This window comes from Lepisma saccharinum, chromosome 13 (genome assembly GCF_977018435.1).
Source record: "Lepisma saccharinum chromosome 13, izLepSacc3.1, whole genome shotgun sequence".
Classification (NCBI taxonomy): Eukaryota; Metazoa; Arthropoda; class Insecta; order Zygentoma; family Lepismatidae; genus Lepisma; species Lepisma saccharinum.
In genome coordinates this window covers 21,643,351-21,661,707 of record NC_139241.1, presented here as the reverse complement: position 1 = coordinate 21,661,707, position 18,357 = coordinate 21,643,351, and the positions used below count along the sequence as shown (strand labels likewise).

General features: G+C 36.4%; 2 protein-coding genes across 2 annotated transcripts in view; both read left to right on the top strand.

Moving 5' to 3' along the window:
* The window catches only part of LOC145996719 (uncharacterized), a 63,326-nt gene that overhangs the window by 33,952 nt on the left and 11,017 nt on the right, over positions 1–18,357 (top strand). The window lies entirely within an intron of this gene.
* Positions 538–7,322, top strand: LOC145997103 (uncharacterized). The gene is made up of 2 exons (XM_083133729.1): positions 538–550; positions 6,229–7,322. The coding sequence occupies exons 1-2, from the start codon at positions 538–540 to the stop codon at positions 6,960–6,962; spliced, it is 747 nt and encodes a 248-aa protein (XP_082989855.1). The 3' UTR covers positions 6,963–7,322.

Below are 18,357 nucleotides of genomic sequence, written 5' to 3'. Positions count from 1 at the left end.
GTATAGGGGGTGTGGGGGTAACGCCCCACACTTTCTTGATCCGGTCGTGAGTGGGGGTGATGTGATCAGCATCACGCCCCTGACCACCTTTACCCCCCCAGGGTTTCCCCCAGGTACCCATGTTATTCGACGCTGGGTGGGCACCGGGGCCGCTTCCATCGTTAGAAAAGTTCCCGGATTTGAACCGGCCGGGGATCGAACCCAGGACCTTGAGCATGGTAGACAGACGCGTGCCTTTTAAATTATTTTTTCTGGGCAAAAGGGGGTTTATAATCCCCACCAGCCACCCCTCTTTGGACACGCCAATATCTGTATTGCGATAAGAGTATGTTTGTAAAAGATTCTGTATTATTGTACCAAAGAAAACATAACTTTATTGTAAAAAAGTCTGTATTTGGCACTATGCTGTCTGTACGAGATTCCCAAAATATACCAATTTCAATTCAGGTAGGCCTAATTGCGAACCTTCATGATGCACTTGTTACCACAGCATTCCACAGTGGTAGGGGTCCTGAGTTTTTTAATCCTGGGCCGGAGATGATTGTTCTTCGTGAGTGTTGCTTGAGCAATATCATAATATCATCACTCATCCTCATTGTTGCAAATTTCCAAAATTGGCAGAAAGGCAACATAGAATAACTTAGTATTAAGCAATCAGTCTCAAATGGACCTAGCGAAAGCAGGCTTAGAATATTTCCATCATCTTTAATATTGTTACTGCAAAGAACCAACGTGCTTTTGATATCATCATGACAATTGTTTTAAGACATTTTAAAACATCAGATGCAAATTTATATTTTAGGGTGCTTCATCTTGCAAGCATAATGGGGTACTCCAGATATGGAATGCCTTATACAATGTGTTTAAATAGTTGCGCAACCCAAATTTTGACCGACTCTACAATGAAAACCATAAGAGAGATATATACTGTACTTGAAGGTATTGTTAGTGTTATACAAACAGTATTTTTATTTTAAAAAAAATCATTCTTCATCATTTCTATCATTTTCAAATGTCGAATAATTGTGTTATACTTACTAATTGGTAATTTTCATTGTGGAATTGGCGTAAGAAAGTTTAAAACCATGTGAAGTAGTAGCACACTTTTCCTCAAATATCCTGTCATAAATTGTCTTGAACCCTTAACCAGGTGCGTCTCTTTCATCTTTTGAGAGTAAATTTGACCCCCAAACATAAAATATTATGTGTAATAAAGTAAAATTCATATGGATAATAGAGAATCTTTATGTGATTAAATTTAGCATTTTTAACAACTTAAAGTAGTTTTCAAATGTAAATAAGGGTGGCAATTAGTTTCATAATATAATATAAACAGACATTGTGTTTTCGCCAGTACATAATCTTTCATTGCAATAGTGAAATCAAACTATTAATGAGGCAAGTATATAATAGTGAATGAAAAAAAAAATGATCATACACATCAAATATTTGTGTAAATTTAGCAATGTTCAAATTTAAAGAAGATAATGCACGTCTTTAATTAGAACATTTTTCATTGAAAAAACTGAGGTTCTAATGCATATCAATTTTCACAATCATTTTTTTAAATACATCTAACTAAATGTGACAATTGTATTATTTTCCTACATCATACAGGGTGGCGCATGAAATGATTCCCCATTTTGTTCTTAGATAACACCTTTTTCACCATTTTGACTAAAGATAGTTATAACTGGTTAGCAATTTTTTAAACAAAAAGAATCTGTTTTATAATGGATGTCAATGTTACATTGTAATATATATATATATATATATCTGAAATAAAAAAAAAACAGACTGCTTCTTTTCACAGTTAGGTTGCTATATTACAACATTGTAACATTGACAACATCCATTATATAAGGGATTATTTTTGTTTGAAAAATTGCTAACCGTTGGTATAACTGTATCTTTAGTCAAAATGAAAATAAATATCTGATTAAGAAAGCGTGTGTTCTCCTGAAATGTCAAACGAAAAACTGTTTTCTTATGCTTGTAATAACCGTAAACTACATGAAAATCATTCTACAATGCAAGCAATGCGTACATACAAGAAAAACTCCCATTAAATATTGCTGCTTTTTTCGGAAAATCTTTTCCCCCACCATCCAAATGAAAGTGTGCCTATTCAGAAAACAAAACGATGTTCAGTGTTGCATTGTTATCCTCAGCCCATCCATTCTCTGCTGTTTCTTTTCAATTGTTTATTTTTATAACATGGAAATCTTTTACAGATATATATGGAGATTATTTTTAAAAATCCGTTGAACGAAACGTCTTGATATCCCTAGTTGTATTGCTTGCTGCTTTTCTAGCCGATTTGCTGGGACTCCTCTGCATAGCGACTCAAACAGTTTCAATATTCTCAGGCAAAGGCAAACATGTTTGGAACGATCACGCTTCGATTCCAGTACTGGTCCTTCCATTTGAAACTTTTCATGCAGTTTGTGGATCATCTTTCTAGAGGATGCCCACCGATTATGGAAATGTACATGAAAATGCATATTATTCACAATAATGCTTTATGTTTCAGAAAAAAATAGCACAGTTGCAGATCGCTGTTGCTTTGCAAGTCTTCCTTAGTCTGCCATGTTGTCTAGCCTAGATCCCTAGTGGCAACAGTTTGAATTATGCTTCACATTTCATGATCCAACATTTCCAATGGCTATTGCAACTGACCTTGACACACATGATGCCATTTTTCATCTCAGATGTGAAAAACAAAAACAAATGGGGTTCATTTTGTGTGCCACCCTGTATAATAAGTCAGATAAACTTGATTTTTTACTTCTTTGCTATGGTCTATTTGGCATCCTTTTCCTTAAATTCTCTCTCTGTATCATTTCTAGGTAGAAATTTGCATTTTCTACAATGATTCTCACAGTAGTGCCATTTATGAAAAGCTATAAAGTCTTGATAGCAGACTAGGTAATTTTGGCGGCTGCACATGGTCCAGGAAGCCAAAAAAATGTTAATACTGTGTGTACAAACATTCGAACATGAGCGGGAAACTTTTCCCAGCGAGTTATCTTATAGTTTCCCAGTAAATAATGTCCATCTTCTTTCAGGATATTTTTCTCTTCATCACCACTTGTCTCATAATTACTATCATGTTCTGACTCTCTTATATGATCTCTTTCATTATGACATGATTCTTGAGTCAATTTTTCATCTCAAAATGCTTCGTTTGAAACATCCACCAACTGCCGCATTATACACTCCTGTCTTTTATACTCGATTGTTTTGATGGATTTCTTCAAAAAGGAAACTTCAATTTTAAAATGTGGTCACCAAACACAGCAAGGAAATAACTGCTAAAATGATTCACTCATAAAGCACAGTAAGCAAAAGTTTTAAAAGTATTAGCAACAAAAAAATCGCACACGTTAGCAGGCACACAGGGGTAAATTCACCTTGCTTCAGTTACTCACATATTGAAGGAAGTTATCTTGACATGTGAATTAGACTAATTTCGGAAGGTACTAGTAGGCTAGCAGTGTCACCAGCCCACAAATGTCGAGACATAAAAGGATCTACCTGGAGGTTGTAACGTTCAAGTTTGCAAGGTGCTTTTACTTTAAAAATCGTGACTGGGCTGGATCGTTAATTCTGCTTCCTCAAAGGCCGTGGTCTGGTTTAAGCACCTTGGTACAACCTACAAAATCAATTGGGTGGAGGTTATTGTCACGTTGTTCGCGACACCTCAAAGTTACTTAAGATCTTCACAATTTCTAACTTCAATTTGGAGACTAAACACAAGAATATTGCCATTTTCAAGTTGATCCTGAAAATTAAGAATGCCGTACAATATACTGCCACGAATTTCCAAAATGTGTTACATGCTACAGTAAACCTTATGGTAATCTCAATCTATTTACCTTCACCAAAATCTACAATTATTTCTAACTACAAATGCCTTTTTTACTCTTCGTTTGTTTTCATCAAGCATGTAGTGATAAGGGAAATTTTAGCGTAAATGAAGATAAAATCAGATATCAAATTTTTTTAACAATTCAATGACGCAATTTATTCAATATTCAAGGTTAACAACAAAACAAATATAATCTTTTCCTAATTACATCAACAAGATTACGTCGTGTAAACCATGAACAACATTCTTCATAACATTTAAGGTATTTTTGGCAAATATAAATCAAACAACAAATTGCATCATTTTTGATGCTGACTAGATACAATTTGATAAACAATATTGTGATGTTTATTACTATGCTTCTATTTGCAATTCAAATAACCTTAGGCAACTGTTCAATAAAAGTTCAAAATTTTGAAATTAGCAAAATTGAAAAATCTACAATATTTTTTGTTGACTTGCCTTCATATCTATACTTCAACTGTTTTACGATGAAGACAAAATCCAATGATTTTAATCTTTCAAACTGTCATCATCATTATTATAGATTTCATAAACTGCAAAAAGCCGTACTAAGGAGTTTGCAACAAATTTACATCAACCTTTTAATGTCGAAGGTGCCCTAGATGCTCATTCGAATTTAGTAATTTAACTAACGTCACACAATTTTGCCAGTAATCGTTGGAACGTAAGAAAAAAGGGGGTAGGGGGGTTTGAGGTGTAGCGACACTTCGTCGAGATTAGTTCAAGTATCTTTTTGTTATGTGTTTCACAAGATCACACAAGTCCTTCCAAAAACATGCTAAACAATTGCAATTATCAAAGTATTCCATGCATGTATTTAGATCGCCATTTAAACTTCCATCTTTATGTTCACACTATGCATGGTTCACGCCAGCACGTGACATGTCATTTATTTTATAATACTCTGCATTTAAGTTACGGCTTCGGAACATTTACAAGTTTCAATTCTATCATTTCTTTAGCAATCAATTATATTGAGGTAAGATAGAACTTCTCTTCTGACAAAATAGCTATTTCACCACTTTTACGCAAATGTTACATCAAATGCGTAGGTTTTGTAGAGTCAAAATCGGCACTCGCACTAAATTCACCAAAATAACAAAATCACTTGCCTACCTTCGCTTGTGCATCATAAAACTTCAAGGTTCTGAAAGGGGCGACTTCCTTCGCTTGTGCATCGTAAAACTTCAAGGTTCTGAAAGGGGCGACTTCCTTCACTTTTGGAAACAAATCCACACAAATCCGTATGTACCTCGTCATAAGAAACTGAAGTACCTCGTTGCTCCATTACCAATATCACTGCCTGCAGCAAATTGTTAAATTGCGTGTTCCTTTCAATATGTCAATTCGCCAACTAGTACCATATTTTTGAAATGTTGCGATGTCTATTTGTATCGAAGCATCGTGATTTACCTTCAAATAAACGTCAACAATTCATCACGAATTTGTAACAGCAAGTACCCATGATCAAGTTCAAACTACGTCCCGAGTAACATTTGCTGACGAGCACGTGAATAACAACTGTCGACGATACCAAGAACAAGATGCAACTCTTTCTGTGCAAACGCATATACCCACACTACTTTCACTTCCTGTTATGTCAGAGTTCCAGATGGCGTGATTACGACAAAAATATCTCGCAAATAAGTCAGTGGTGCCATCTCTCGGAAGCTCAGGGAATTAAATGATGAATCATTATTTATCTCTTATTTTGAGCGGAGCAATTTCCAACACGCAGAGTTGGAAGTTGTACGATTTAGCGATATAATTAGCAATAAATCGCTACAAGGTCAAATTTACTCCCACATGCATACTTAACGGTTAATAACATATATCTCCTTCCAGGTTATCACTGGTATATGTGTGTGTGTGTGTATATATATATATATATATATATATATATATCAATTAGATGTGCTCTTCAATAAAAATTCTCAGATAATGCTACACATTTATATCTTACACTCATTATGTTTCAAATCAAAATTTCAGACCCAAATCGCTTCAAATAGGATTTCTTTCTTCCAGCTCGACACTAGCAACAACATTCTGCTCTGCATCAAAGACCAGTGAGACTAATCTAGAATCTACAAGGGAAGGAGAATCTACAAAATCTTCAAACACTGAAGGTTCAAAATGTAACAAATCATTTATATGGCAGGAAGATCTTGAAAAACATTTACCAATTCATACTTTAGAGAGGCCTTACATGTGTTCAACATGTAACAAATCATTTACACAGAAGAAGCATCTTGCTAGACATTTAAGAATTCATACTGGAGAGAGGCCGTATGTGTGTTCAACATGTAACAAATTATTTACACGGAATGCAGATCTTGTAAGACATTTAAGAATTCACACTGGAGTGAGACCCTTTGTGTGTTCAACATGTAACAAATCATTTATACGGAAGGAAAATCTTGCAAAACATGTAAGAATTCATACTGGAGAGAGGCCCTACATGTGTTCAACATGTAGCAAGTCGTTTACGCAGAAGGAAGTTCTTGCAAAACATTTAAGAATTCATACTGGAGAGAGGCCCTACGTGTGTTCAACATGTAACAAATTATTTACACAGAATGCAGATCTTGTAAGACATTTAAGAATTCACACTGGAGTGAGACCCTTTGTGTGTTCAACATGTAACAAATCATTTATACTGAAGGAAAATCTTGCAAAACATTTAAGAATTCATACTGGAGAGAGGCCCTACGTGTGTTCAACATGTAACAAATTATTTACACAGAATACAGATCTTGTAAGACATTTAAGAATTCACACTGGAGTGAGACCCTTTGTGTGTTCAACATGTAACAAATCATTTATACTGAAGGAAAATCTTGCAAAACATTTAAGAATTCATACTGGAGAGAGGCCCTACATGTGTTCAACATGTAGCAAGTCATTTACGTTGAAGCATAATCTTGCAAAACATTTAAGAATTCATACTGGGGAGAGGCCCTACATGTGTTCAACATGTAACAAATTATTTACACATAATGCAGATCTTGTAAGACATTTAAAACTTTCAGGGCACCCAACATCTAGCATGATGGGTAAAATCTAATTACAACTATGTGACGTTGTCTTAGAATTGTATATCTTCAGATTAGGAAACATAGTAAAAATGGATTGTTAATCAAATTTAACAACTCTTATATAGTTTAGATTATTAATACATTTTGTGAATGATACATAAGTTGAGTAACATGCAGGCTTCCACGAATCATCTCTCTTTATATGTACATTATACTTCAATACTTCCAATACGCATTTGATTAAACACTGGTTTACATCTCTTTTATTTCACACACCGCTAACGACTTATATATGTGGAACTTTAAAATAATATGTAAGTAAAAATACATACTATACCTTCCTGTTTCTGATGAGATGCAGTTCCTTTGTACTAAACACTATGCATTTCATAGACTAATAAAAACTATGACTTATAGACTAATAAAAACTATCACTTCACTAGCCGTTAGTCCAATCTTTGCTATGTTCGTAAATGCATAAACTGTGTTATACGTATATGCATAATTGAAAATAGCTTATCTTGTGCATGACTCCTGAGACACGGATTGCAAAACTGAAGTAAACTCTAAGTAAACATATTGAGAACATATTAATGGGGCTCAAAACTGACTGAAAACGTACAAATTTAAAAATATTAAATTCGACTCACTCTTCAAGTAGTAAATGAGCCTTTTTATCTAAATGTTTATTTTCTATAGCCAAGTGATGTAGAAGTTTTCAGCTTACATAGGATTCTATTAGTTTCAAATTACATCAAAATCCAAGAAAATGTGGTATTATACTAAAGCACAAGATTCCAAGAAGTCCTAGAAGGTTATTTAGGTTAATTTTCACTTCCGGTCTTCATTTTTCAAAGGAAAAGAAATCTTGTGAAGTCATGTCTTTGTTGTCCTCTATTTATCACATAGCGTCTGCAGAAACTCTCAATGAACTTAATTTCCATCCTGTTGTCGAATAGTTTTCACTGCCTGATTTTTTGTAACAAGACATATTTTGAAAGAGAAAACTCGAAATCTGGTTGTCAACAAGCTTTGGGATTACGGCTACATATTGTGTTATATGAATATGCATATTCACTTCACGATTGTTGCGATGCTGGTAAATAAGCATTTTTGCAACAAGAAAGACTGCCTAAAACTCTTCATGAAATAACATTGTGAATATTTGGGAGGGTCTCACCCACTTATAGAACCTGGAAATCTCAGGTAATTTAAAAAATGTAATAAATTCTCAGTGAAAATCATCAGTTTACATTAAATTTGCATCACTGATTAGTTGATATTACACTTCTGTTTGCCAAAAGTGTTCTGTTCACATACACAGACAGTCTTACCACAGATTCTGTCAAAAGGTTTTGAATGAAATAACAGAAGATTATTTTAAGATATTGTAGGAATACATGCATTGTGAACTTAAAGCACAAATCATTTTCCCTTGACCTTTACACAAGCTGTAGTAAGTCTTTGTGTGTATTCTTCATGTTACCATATTTACCATTGGTAAACCAACTTTTTTCATAGATATTTAAAAATTTATCTTTTACAAATTAGTAATTGCTCATTATTGATTATGCAAACTATTGAAACAAGCTTCTAAATCAGAATTTAAGTAACTTACTTAAAGAACTTCATTTGTGTGCATCACTGATTGTCACCCTTCTGGTCACCTGGTTTCTTCCCCAATTGTACACAAGGATGGTGAGGGAGGCAAAGCATGTGGGAGTGTAAAGAGATATGATCTGTGTGGTCAATTCCACCGCTCAAAACAGAATTGGCAGGAGAAACAGCTTGTTCCTTCCTGCTTTCTCTGTTCCACTTATGTGGGGAAAGGGAAAAATATTCCTTGGTGCAGGAAAACATTAAGTCCAATTTAAGGTAAGAAAAGAGATTTTATGAATAATTTAGAATTTGCTGGAAAATTTGAAGTTGTCGAACTTCTGTTTTCTTTTTACTAGCATGCCTGCATTGGTGTTTTATTTCTGTTTCATCTGATTAATAGCCGCCCCTTGTGCTGCAGTGGTTAGCACATTGGGCTACAATGCCAGGAGTCCCGGATTCAAATACTGGCCTGGGCATGGATGTTTGTGATTGTCCATTATCAAATATCATCACTTATCCCCAACTTTGCAAATTAGCTAGAAGTGGCACAAGAAGCGAAGTAAAATAAAGCAAATCAATCAATCAAATATCTGATTAATCTTGGTGGGATGTGCAATAAAGATATACAATATACAAGAATCATTATTATCCTTAGAAAATAAGTCATCTAGGCACAATGTTTTAAATGTTTGATTTGTTTAAAACCTGTTTTTTTTTGTAAAAAGTGCTCCCCTGTGCTTAGCATGATGCCATGAAGGTATATAGGGGGTGTGGTGGTAATGCCCCACACTTTCTTGATCCAGTCGTGAGGGGGGGTGATGTGATCAGAATCATACCCCTGACCGCCTTTACCCCCTAGGGTTTCCCCCAGGTACCCATGTCATTCGACACTGGGTGGGCGCCGGAGCCACTTCCAACGTTAGAAAAGTTCCTGGATTTGAACCATCCGGGGATCGACCCGGGACCTTGAGCATGGTAGTCAGATGCGTTACCGACTGAGCCTTTTGTTCTTGATTAAAACCCCGTTTATAACATTTAAAACTTGTTTACAACAATAAAAACTGTTTGTTTGTTTTTTTCTTAGAGGAAGATAATTTGCCAACCCTGAACGTTATCCCATGGGTATTCATGAAGATAGGCTTCTTTGTTAACTGAATATACATATTTATCCACGAACAGATTTGTGTGCATATTGTACAGTGTCTCTCAAAAGTTTTAGGACAAGGACATTTTAGACTAGGTAACCCAATTTACACAAGTCGTTGGTGGGTTGCGTGTAGAGTTAGGCTCAATTTCAGGGTTGCCACATGCACAATAGATATTTGTGAAATACGTGAAAGAAATGAAAAGAAGTATTTTTGTAGAAAATTATTAAAAATATCAATCGCAAATGACGAATTTCTTTCTAAAAGAAAGAAACTAGGTTCTCTTGTATTTCATCGCTGATGAGCCTAAGGAAAGGATAAGATGTTAGAGGAAACAAAGACAACAAAGGAAAGGAGAAAGAGAAAGCGAAAGGAGAAGAGGAAAAGTAGAGGAGAAAAGAGAGAGGATAGACGAGGAGAGGAGAAGTAGTGAGAAGAAAGGAAAAATCGAGGAGGGATGAGGAAAATGGAGCAAAGAAGAGAGGAGGAAACCGAGAGGAGAGGAGAGGAGGAGACGAGAAGAGGGGAGTGGAGAGTAGAGTAAAAGAGAGTAAAAGGGAAGAATGAAAAGAAGAGTGCAGTGGAGTCGGAAATCTAAGACAGGAAAGGAGATAAGAGGAGTGGAGAAGAGTGGGATGGAGACAAGATGCGAGAAAAATAGAGAAGGTGATATCAGATAAAAGCAGAGGAGGAGAAGGGGAGAGAAGAATAAGAAGGAGAAGAGAAAATAGAAGAGAATGGAAACGAAAGGAGAGAAGAGGTAGTTGGAGAAAATATCGTCTCGGCGTCAAGAATTGATGAATTGTTCAAACTATCGACATGAAACAAAACACTCAATAACGTTTTGAAACATATTGGAGAATGTATTAGATTGGTGCCATATGCCTTTTGGTTGAGTTCAGAGCAAGAAGAAATCTTTCACATAATATCATTGATTTTACCTGCGATTATACCACTAAAAACATGAATGTAATTTTAACATTTAAAGAATTATCCAATTTTTCTCGACTTTTCGTTTCTTTGAAATGAAGATGTTGTAATTTAATAATTCCCTTCCCCCCATCGTTAATTCCAAACAGAATCATTCAGTTTCACACTTCGTGGGCAATGAACACAATGAGATATGTCTAAAACTTACGAAAATTTTCTGCCAAGGGTGGGGTTTGAACCTACGAACATCAGGTTGACAATCCTTCATGGTAACCATTACCCTACAAGCTGTCGCTCCTGAAAGCAGGTAGAAGGAGCTGACCAACGTGAAATGTAGATGCAACTCTCCTCCTACGTGTAATGTGCAACGAATACTTGTTTGTAACAAAGAAAACGAAGGTAGAACGAATCGGCGAAAACATTTAATGGAGAATTGCACACGTTGAAAACTTTTCATTCGATATTTGCGGAGGAATCCTTGCATTGATCTCAAGTGGGAAAAGGAGTAAAATTAGTATATCCTGAATTGCCACAAATATAAAGAGTTATTTCATTAATATTTGTCAATGTTTTTACACGAGTACAGAATTATCATTAGAGTATCATAAATCCTGATCTTATACATGAAAATATCCCTTTGAACGTGTGTCAATTCATTTTTTTAATTTTTTTTTATATATACATTCCAGATGCAGAACAATGTAGCCACTTTACACTCTTAGTAGAAATAATGCCACCTTGGTGTTGTTTAATAAAATGAAAATCGAAAAAAAGATCGTAAGGAGGATCGATCCTATAACCGCTAGCAGCCCAATCGAGAATACTAGCCATTACACCACGCTTTTACCTTCCGTCGAAGCATCAATTTTTAAGTATTCTGTCCTTTCAATATTGTAGTTGTCGTTGGGTATACATGTAGTTAAACTTTTACTTTAATTTTGACTTGCTTTCTTGTAGTATAGCAGCTATCAGCCTCCCCGATGGCGCAGAATTTACAATACAGGACACCTCCCCGATTTTTGTAATACTCACTAATTGACGCCTCCTAATCACGAATTTGAAGTTAAAATTTGGGGGTCACATGTAGAAATTGCAAAATAAGCTAAATTGAGTGGTCGCGATCGGTGCGATTGCTCATTATTTACCGGAAAATTTTGTGTTTCCAATACTTAAAAGAAAGAAATATACATTCCTGATTTTAATTATGCTTGCCTTGCCTAACCTAACCTAATCTAACCACCGTGAATGGTTCGTGGGGCTATCCGTGAATGGCGTGTGGGTCTACCCGTGCATGGTTTTAGAACCCCAAATTTTAACTATGTTTTCCTAACCTAACGAATCGATAAAAAATGTTATTTTCGTAGCACTTTAACGGCAAACGTTCATCATCGAAGACGCCATTTTCGTATCCTGCAATTTTACGATTGATGCACTGTTGCCAAACGTACCCATAATCAAATCAGTCCACATTCCACATGTTCTTCTACATCGTGATTATCACTGTCACTGCCTTCTTCTTCGTCATCCTCGATGCATTTCCAACTCTCCAAGTATGAAATCAACAGTGTGGCAATGCTGTAGACAGTGTAACTAATTGCGAACATCAATTGTTCATATCAACAAATATGGCTCCCATACTTTTATACGGAGAGTCATTGCGAGAATTAAAAAGCTTACTTTACAACTTCTACACGTTAATGAACAATTTCTTCACCTCACTCAAACATGTTGACCTGAGATAAATTATCACGACTAATTATTTCGTGAGTATAAGACGTAGCATAGAAATTACAGAAGGGTCCGGTATTGCAAGTTCTTTCCACGTTGGCTTGTAATCAATGGGTCTCGGGTTCGATTCACGGTGGGGTCACATAGTGGTTCGGATCCCACTTTAAACTGTAGGTTCAGTCCCGATTAGCCTTACTGTGCATAAAGTGGACTTAAAACACTAAATCAATCAATCAATAGCAGCTATCTTCGAGAAATAATTTGATGTGATGATGAAAAACTAGAATATTAGTAGTTGTGAAAATACGAGTTATTTCTTCTAACTTATTATTGTGATTAGATATTATGAATGGGAATGGAAAATATCTAGAGGCTTGAACATTGCAGAACGATGCTCTCTTCCTGTGATACTGTAACGGACGAAATGCTTGTTTACTGACGCACGTTTCGTGTCCAGAACAGTCTTATGAAATGTATTTGCTGTTGCGCAAGGTAACACAAAATAATTACACCGTTTGCAAAAATGTTTGCGAACTGCCCATTGTGAGAAATGTTATACGTAGACAGGGGAAAAATTTTATTCATGAAATCACATCACATTTGACAGTGTTTGTCAAGAGATACTCGTGGGGCACTGTGTTAAGGCGCTGGACTAAATGCTCCTTATTTTTCTTCATCGAAGAACAACAATTTTTAAGGTAGAGCAACAGTAGTTCCACTCTTTCTAATTTCTTTTAAATTCTTATACATTGCTTTAATTGGGTTAAAAATAAATAAAAATATTGCTTGCATTTCTGTCATTGACGTGGACCAGACAGCTATCCAGGATTTCTTTGAGGATGGGGCCAGCCCCAAAATTATATTATATATATATATATAGAAAAGAGAGAGAGAGAGAGAGAGAGAGAGAGAGAGAGAGAGAGAGAGGGGGGGGGGTAGGGGGAGAACATTGGTCGAATTTCCTTTCTTGCTCTTTTGGAAGAATATATACTTCTACAACAGCAATCGCGTTCGGAAAAGGTGAAAAAAAATGACTGTTTTCAAAGGCAGGCAAGCTTGATAGCGTAGCTTGCTCGCGTTCAAAGTGACTCACGCTATATTGAAGGCCGCTTCTTATCGCAGAACACTGTGCTTCGATGCACAACGTCTGCACCCAGCAAGTTACAAGTGACCAGAGTCGAATTTTAAAAAAGAATCTGAAGAATGATAGATTTCATCAGAGGCGTCTAGGTGGTCCCTAGCTCAACATGGATAAGTTTAAGTCATAATTCCTGACAAAGAAAAAGCTTATCAAATAAGTATTCGAATAGAAACACGTGCTTTATCCTGTAACATGTAAGATACTTATCGGGATTACAGCGTAGTAGTGGCAATAGATCCATGAAAAACAAAATAAAACTGAATGGTTGCTTTATTATAGATAAATATTTAAAAATATATATTTTTCTTCATTCCCTTGTATTTTCTTATTTTAATAATAATAATAATAATAATAATAATAATAATAATGGCCCATGGCTCGACAATCCTCGAAGGGCCTTGACCTATCTCCCGACTGCCAGTCTCCCTCCCACAGTCCTACCTAGAGTTGTGGAGTTCTTCAACCGGCAATGGGGTGACGTGGGATCAGCACGTCGAACCCCAGCCGTTATAGGATTTTGATTTTTTTATTTATTTTATTTTACTTTGCGTTTTGTGCCTCTTGGCTAATTTGCGAAGATGGGGATGACTGATGAAATGATGAAATTGATGAATGGACATTCACAAACAACCATGCCCGAGCGGGATTCGAACCCGGGACCCTTGGAGACGCTCAGCGCGATGTGCTAACCACTCAGCCACAGGGTCCGGCCAGCCGTTATAGGAGATTTCTCAGACCCGATTACGCTACTCACTCGTAGCTCCCCAATTTCCTAACGATGGTGGGTTCCTACCGGTCCTATACCCAGGCCGAAAACCCTAAGACTCAACAGGCGGATTCGAACCCATGACCCCATGACGTCCCGCAGTCGAAGTCCAAAGTACAGCACCTTAGACAGCACAGTCAAGGAGGGGGACTTTTCTTATTTTACTTTTGGCTAATCGCGACGATGAGGATGAATAATGAATAGAGAAAGAAATAAGAAAGGTCACGCAAAGAAGAGGACGGATCTTCAAACCTCTTAGATTACGAGTTCAAGCCCTAAATATGAGGATTTTAACCTTAGGCCTCAATTTCAAAATTATAAACAAAATGCCTATTTATACTAAACTTCTCATCGAGGACAAAAGAGTTTGTAACTGGGAAGCTAGCCCTGAATGCAAATTGACATTTTTTCATCTGAGTAAGAATGAAATGTGTGGCACACAGAGACACGTTTTGCTAAAACAATTAATTTTGTCCTGTCCCAGCATCTCTGGAGCAAAGCCGCGCATAGCAGAAAAGAAGGGGAGAAGGGGGATCGACTGGACAGAGCGAGACAGTGCACGCTGCTGGGAAGGCTGGTAACTGCAGTAGCTTTCCTCCCTCCACGCAATCCCGTTCCTCTCACGTGTTCATCGCTGCTCAGATACTTGTTTTCGCTCACCTGCTACAGAGATTAGTGGGATAGAGTGTAGTTTGCATACATGTAGCAAGTAAAGAAACTTATCTCAGAATGAAAATTCCACAGAGTTTTAAAACGTTTGCTTCAGCAATGAATGACTGGAAACGGATCACATATACAATTCCCTTGCACAAATCTAGTAGTCTAAAATTAATTTGAAGACTTGAAAGTATCTATTAACTAGATTCCAAGTTGTAAGGAACTATATCGTAAATGTTCATGTAACCGTTATGAAATTACAAATAAATTATTCACAAGCTTAGATATACTAATACGCAGAAATAAATTAAGAGTTAAATGCATATGTATAAAGTAATTCTAGAAGTACAGAGCTATATCAGAGTATTGAACTTTTCTTTTGCAGGATAACGTTTACAATATTGAGGCGAGAGAATGATTAAGAATTGTTGCTCCAAGGGAAACGAAGGGCGTAGTATATTGGCAAGAGTTCTTGAAAGCATTGATTGCGGTCCCTGGTTCGATCCTCCATACTAGAAAACATATTTCCCCTTCTATTAAACAAGAGCATGGTAACATTATTTGTAATAGCAGTGTAAACTGGCTACATTGTTCTGCATCTGGAATGTGTATATAAAAATAACAACAAATAAATGAATTGACACACGTTCAAAGGGATATTTTCATGTATAAGATCATGAATTATGATACTCTAACGATAATTCTGTACTCGTTTAAAGACATTGACAAATATTAATGAAATAACTCTTTATATTTGTGGCAATTCAGGATATACTAATTTTACTCCTTTTGCCACTCGAGATCAATGCAAGGATACTTCCGCAAATATCGAATGAAAAGTTTTCAACAAGTACAATTCTCCATTAAATGTTCTCGCCGATTCGTTCTACCTTCGTTTTCTTTGTTACAAACAAGTATTCGTTGCACATTACACGTAGGAGGAGAGTTGCATCTACATTTCACGTTGGTCAGCTCCTTCTACCTGCTTTCAGGAGCGACAGCTTGTAGGGTAATGGTTACCGTGAAGGATTGTCAACCTGATGTTCGTAGGCTCAAACCCCTCCCTTGGCAGAAAATTTTCGTAAGTTTTAGACATATCCCATTGTGTTCATTGTCCATGCAGTGTGAAACAGAATGATTCAGTTTGGAATTAACGATGGGGGGAAGGGAATTATTAAATTACATCATCTTCATTTCAAAGAAACGAAAAGTCGAGAAAAATTGGATAATTCTTTAAATGTTAAAATTACATTCATGTTTTTAGTGGTATAATCGCAGGTAAAATCAATGATATTACGTGAATGATTTCATCTTGCTCTGAACTCAACCAAAAGGCATATGCCGCCGATTTAATACATTCTCCAATATGTTTCAAAACGTTATTGAGTGTTTTGTTTCATGTCGATAGTTTGAACAATTCATCAATTCTTGACGCCGAGACGATATTTTCTCCAACCACCTCTTCTCTCCTTTCGTTTCCATTCTCTTCTATTTTCTCTTCTCTTTCTTATTCTTCTCTCCCCTCCTTCTCCTCTGCTTTTATCTCATATCACCTTCTCTATTTTTCTCGCATCTTGTCTCCATCCCACTCTTCTCCACTCTTCTTATCTCCTTTCCTGTCTTAGATTTCCTACTCCACTGCACTCCCCTCCCCTTCTTTTCATTCTTCCCTTTTACTCTCTTTTACTCTACTCTCCACTCCCCTCTTCTCATCTCCTCCTCTCCTCTCCTCCTCTCCTCTCCTCCTCTCCTCTCCTCTCGGTTTCCTCCTCTCTTCTTTGCTCTATTTTCCTCATCCCTCCTCGATTTTTTCCTTTCTTCTCACTACTTCTCCTCTCCTCGTCTATCCTCTCTTTCTTTTCTCCTCTACTTTTCCTCTTCTCCTTTTGCTTTCTCTTTCTCCTCTCCTTTGTTGTATTTCGTTTTCTCTAACCTCTTATCTTTTCCTTAGGCTCATCAGCGATGAAATATAAGAGAACCTAGTTTCTTTCTTTTAGAAAGAAATTCGTCATTTGCGATTGATATTTTTAACCCTTTAAGTACCACACTTTTTCTTTTGATTTTATTGACTTAAATTCTGATTGGATATGATAAGGGGGTTGTTTTAAAGTGATCCACGCAGCAATAAAAACATTACCTGTTATCAGTTTCATATAAATAACTGTCCTAAAAATAGGACGCTGGTACAATAGGGTATCATACTCAACATATGCACCTTTCTGACAGAACCTAAGATGATATAAGATTTTTCATAGCTTGGTTAAAAGTTGTATTGCTACTTCTCTGTTTATTGATTATTACATTTGATACACATAATACACATACATTTTCAAATAATAAGAAAAGGAAACAATACATATATGGAACTCTGGTTGCTTATTGTGTGTGGTAAGGTGTGAAACAATCTTTGCACAATGTTACCTGACATTTCTCACAAAATGTTAAGGGTTTAGATTTGCAGTTCAGTCCTTGGCACCTTCTTTGTTTATCTCTTCGCACAACATAATGTCCAATGCCATCATACCTCACATCTTGAAATGTGGATTGTGGTGATGTTTTCGTGGGTTTTCCAAATGCAGATGGACGTCCTTGTCCTGCCTTCAAATATACCACTGTAATTGATCTTCTGTATTCCAGCAAGTCCATTCCTGATTGTGATACCTTTCTGTACAAAATCCACGAATTTACAACTGCCATGTCAAGCATTCTTGTAAACAGACACCTATACCATTTTTTACCTCGAACAGAAGCATTGTATTTGCTTATGAGCCAGTCGTGGTGGTCAACGCCACCCATGTATTTATTATATGTCTTTACAATATGTGGCCGAGGGATGGAAATTTTCTCTCTAGCTGTTCTGCTCCATCGTGATGTTTAACACAATGGCTCAATAGTGTCAAAGTTGGTACCAATAGCAATACATTTATTATCATTCCACTTGACAAATAGTATCTCTCCTTCCACATCAAAATAGTAGTCAAATGTTCCCCTTGCATCTTTACTCAATTCTTTTGAATCCTTCAAGGGACACTTACTAAGGCAATTCTGTCTCAACGTACCTGTAGCTCTAATGCCTTTGTCTCGCAAGTGCACAAGTAAGTCTCTGCTAGTAAATAAATTATCAAAAAATATCCAGTAGCTGTTTGGCTCTTGAATTGGTTTCAACATATTGAGCACAGCACGGAAACCCAAAACTAAGTCTTCTCTTTCATTGTGTGCTATGTCTTTGCCACAATATAGGTCAAAATTAAAGCAGTATCCACTTTCACCACACAAAGCCCACATCTTATATCCAAATCCCCGAATGAATTGCTTCAGTCCATGGCGGCCATAATATTTCATATCATTTCATCCACTGACAAATATTTCTCGAATATGCCCCACCTTCGGAATTTCTCATTCACAGCAGTCAATAGTGGACGGATTTTGAAACCTCGATCATGTTTGAATTCGTTCAC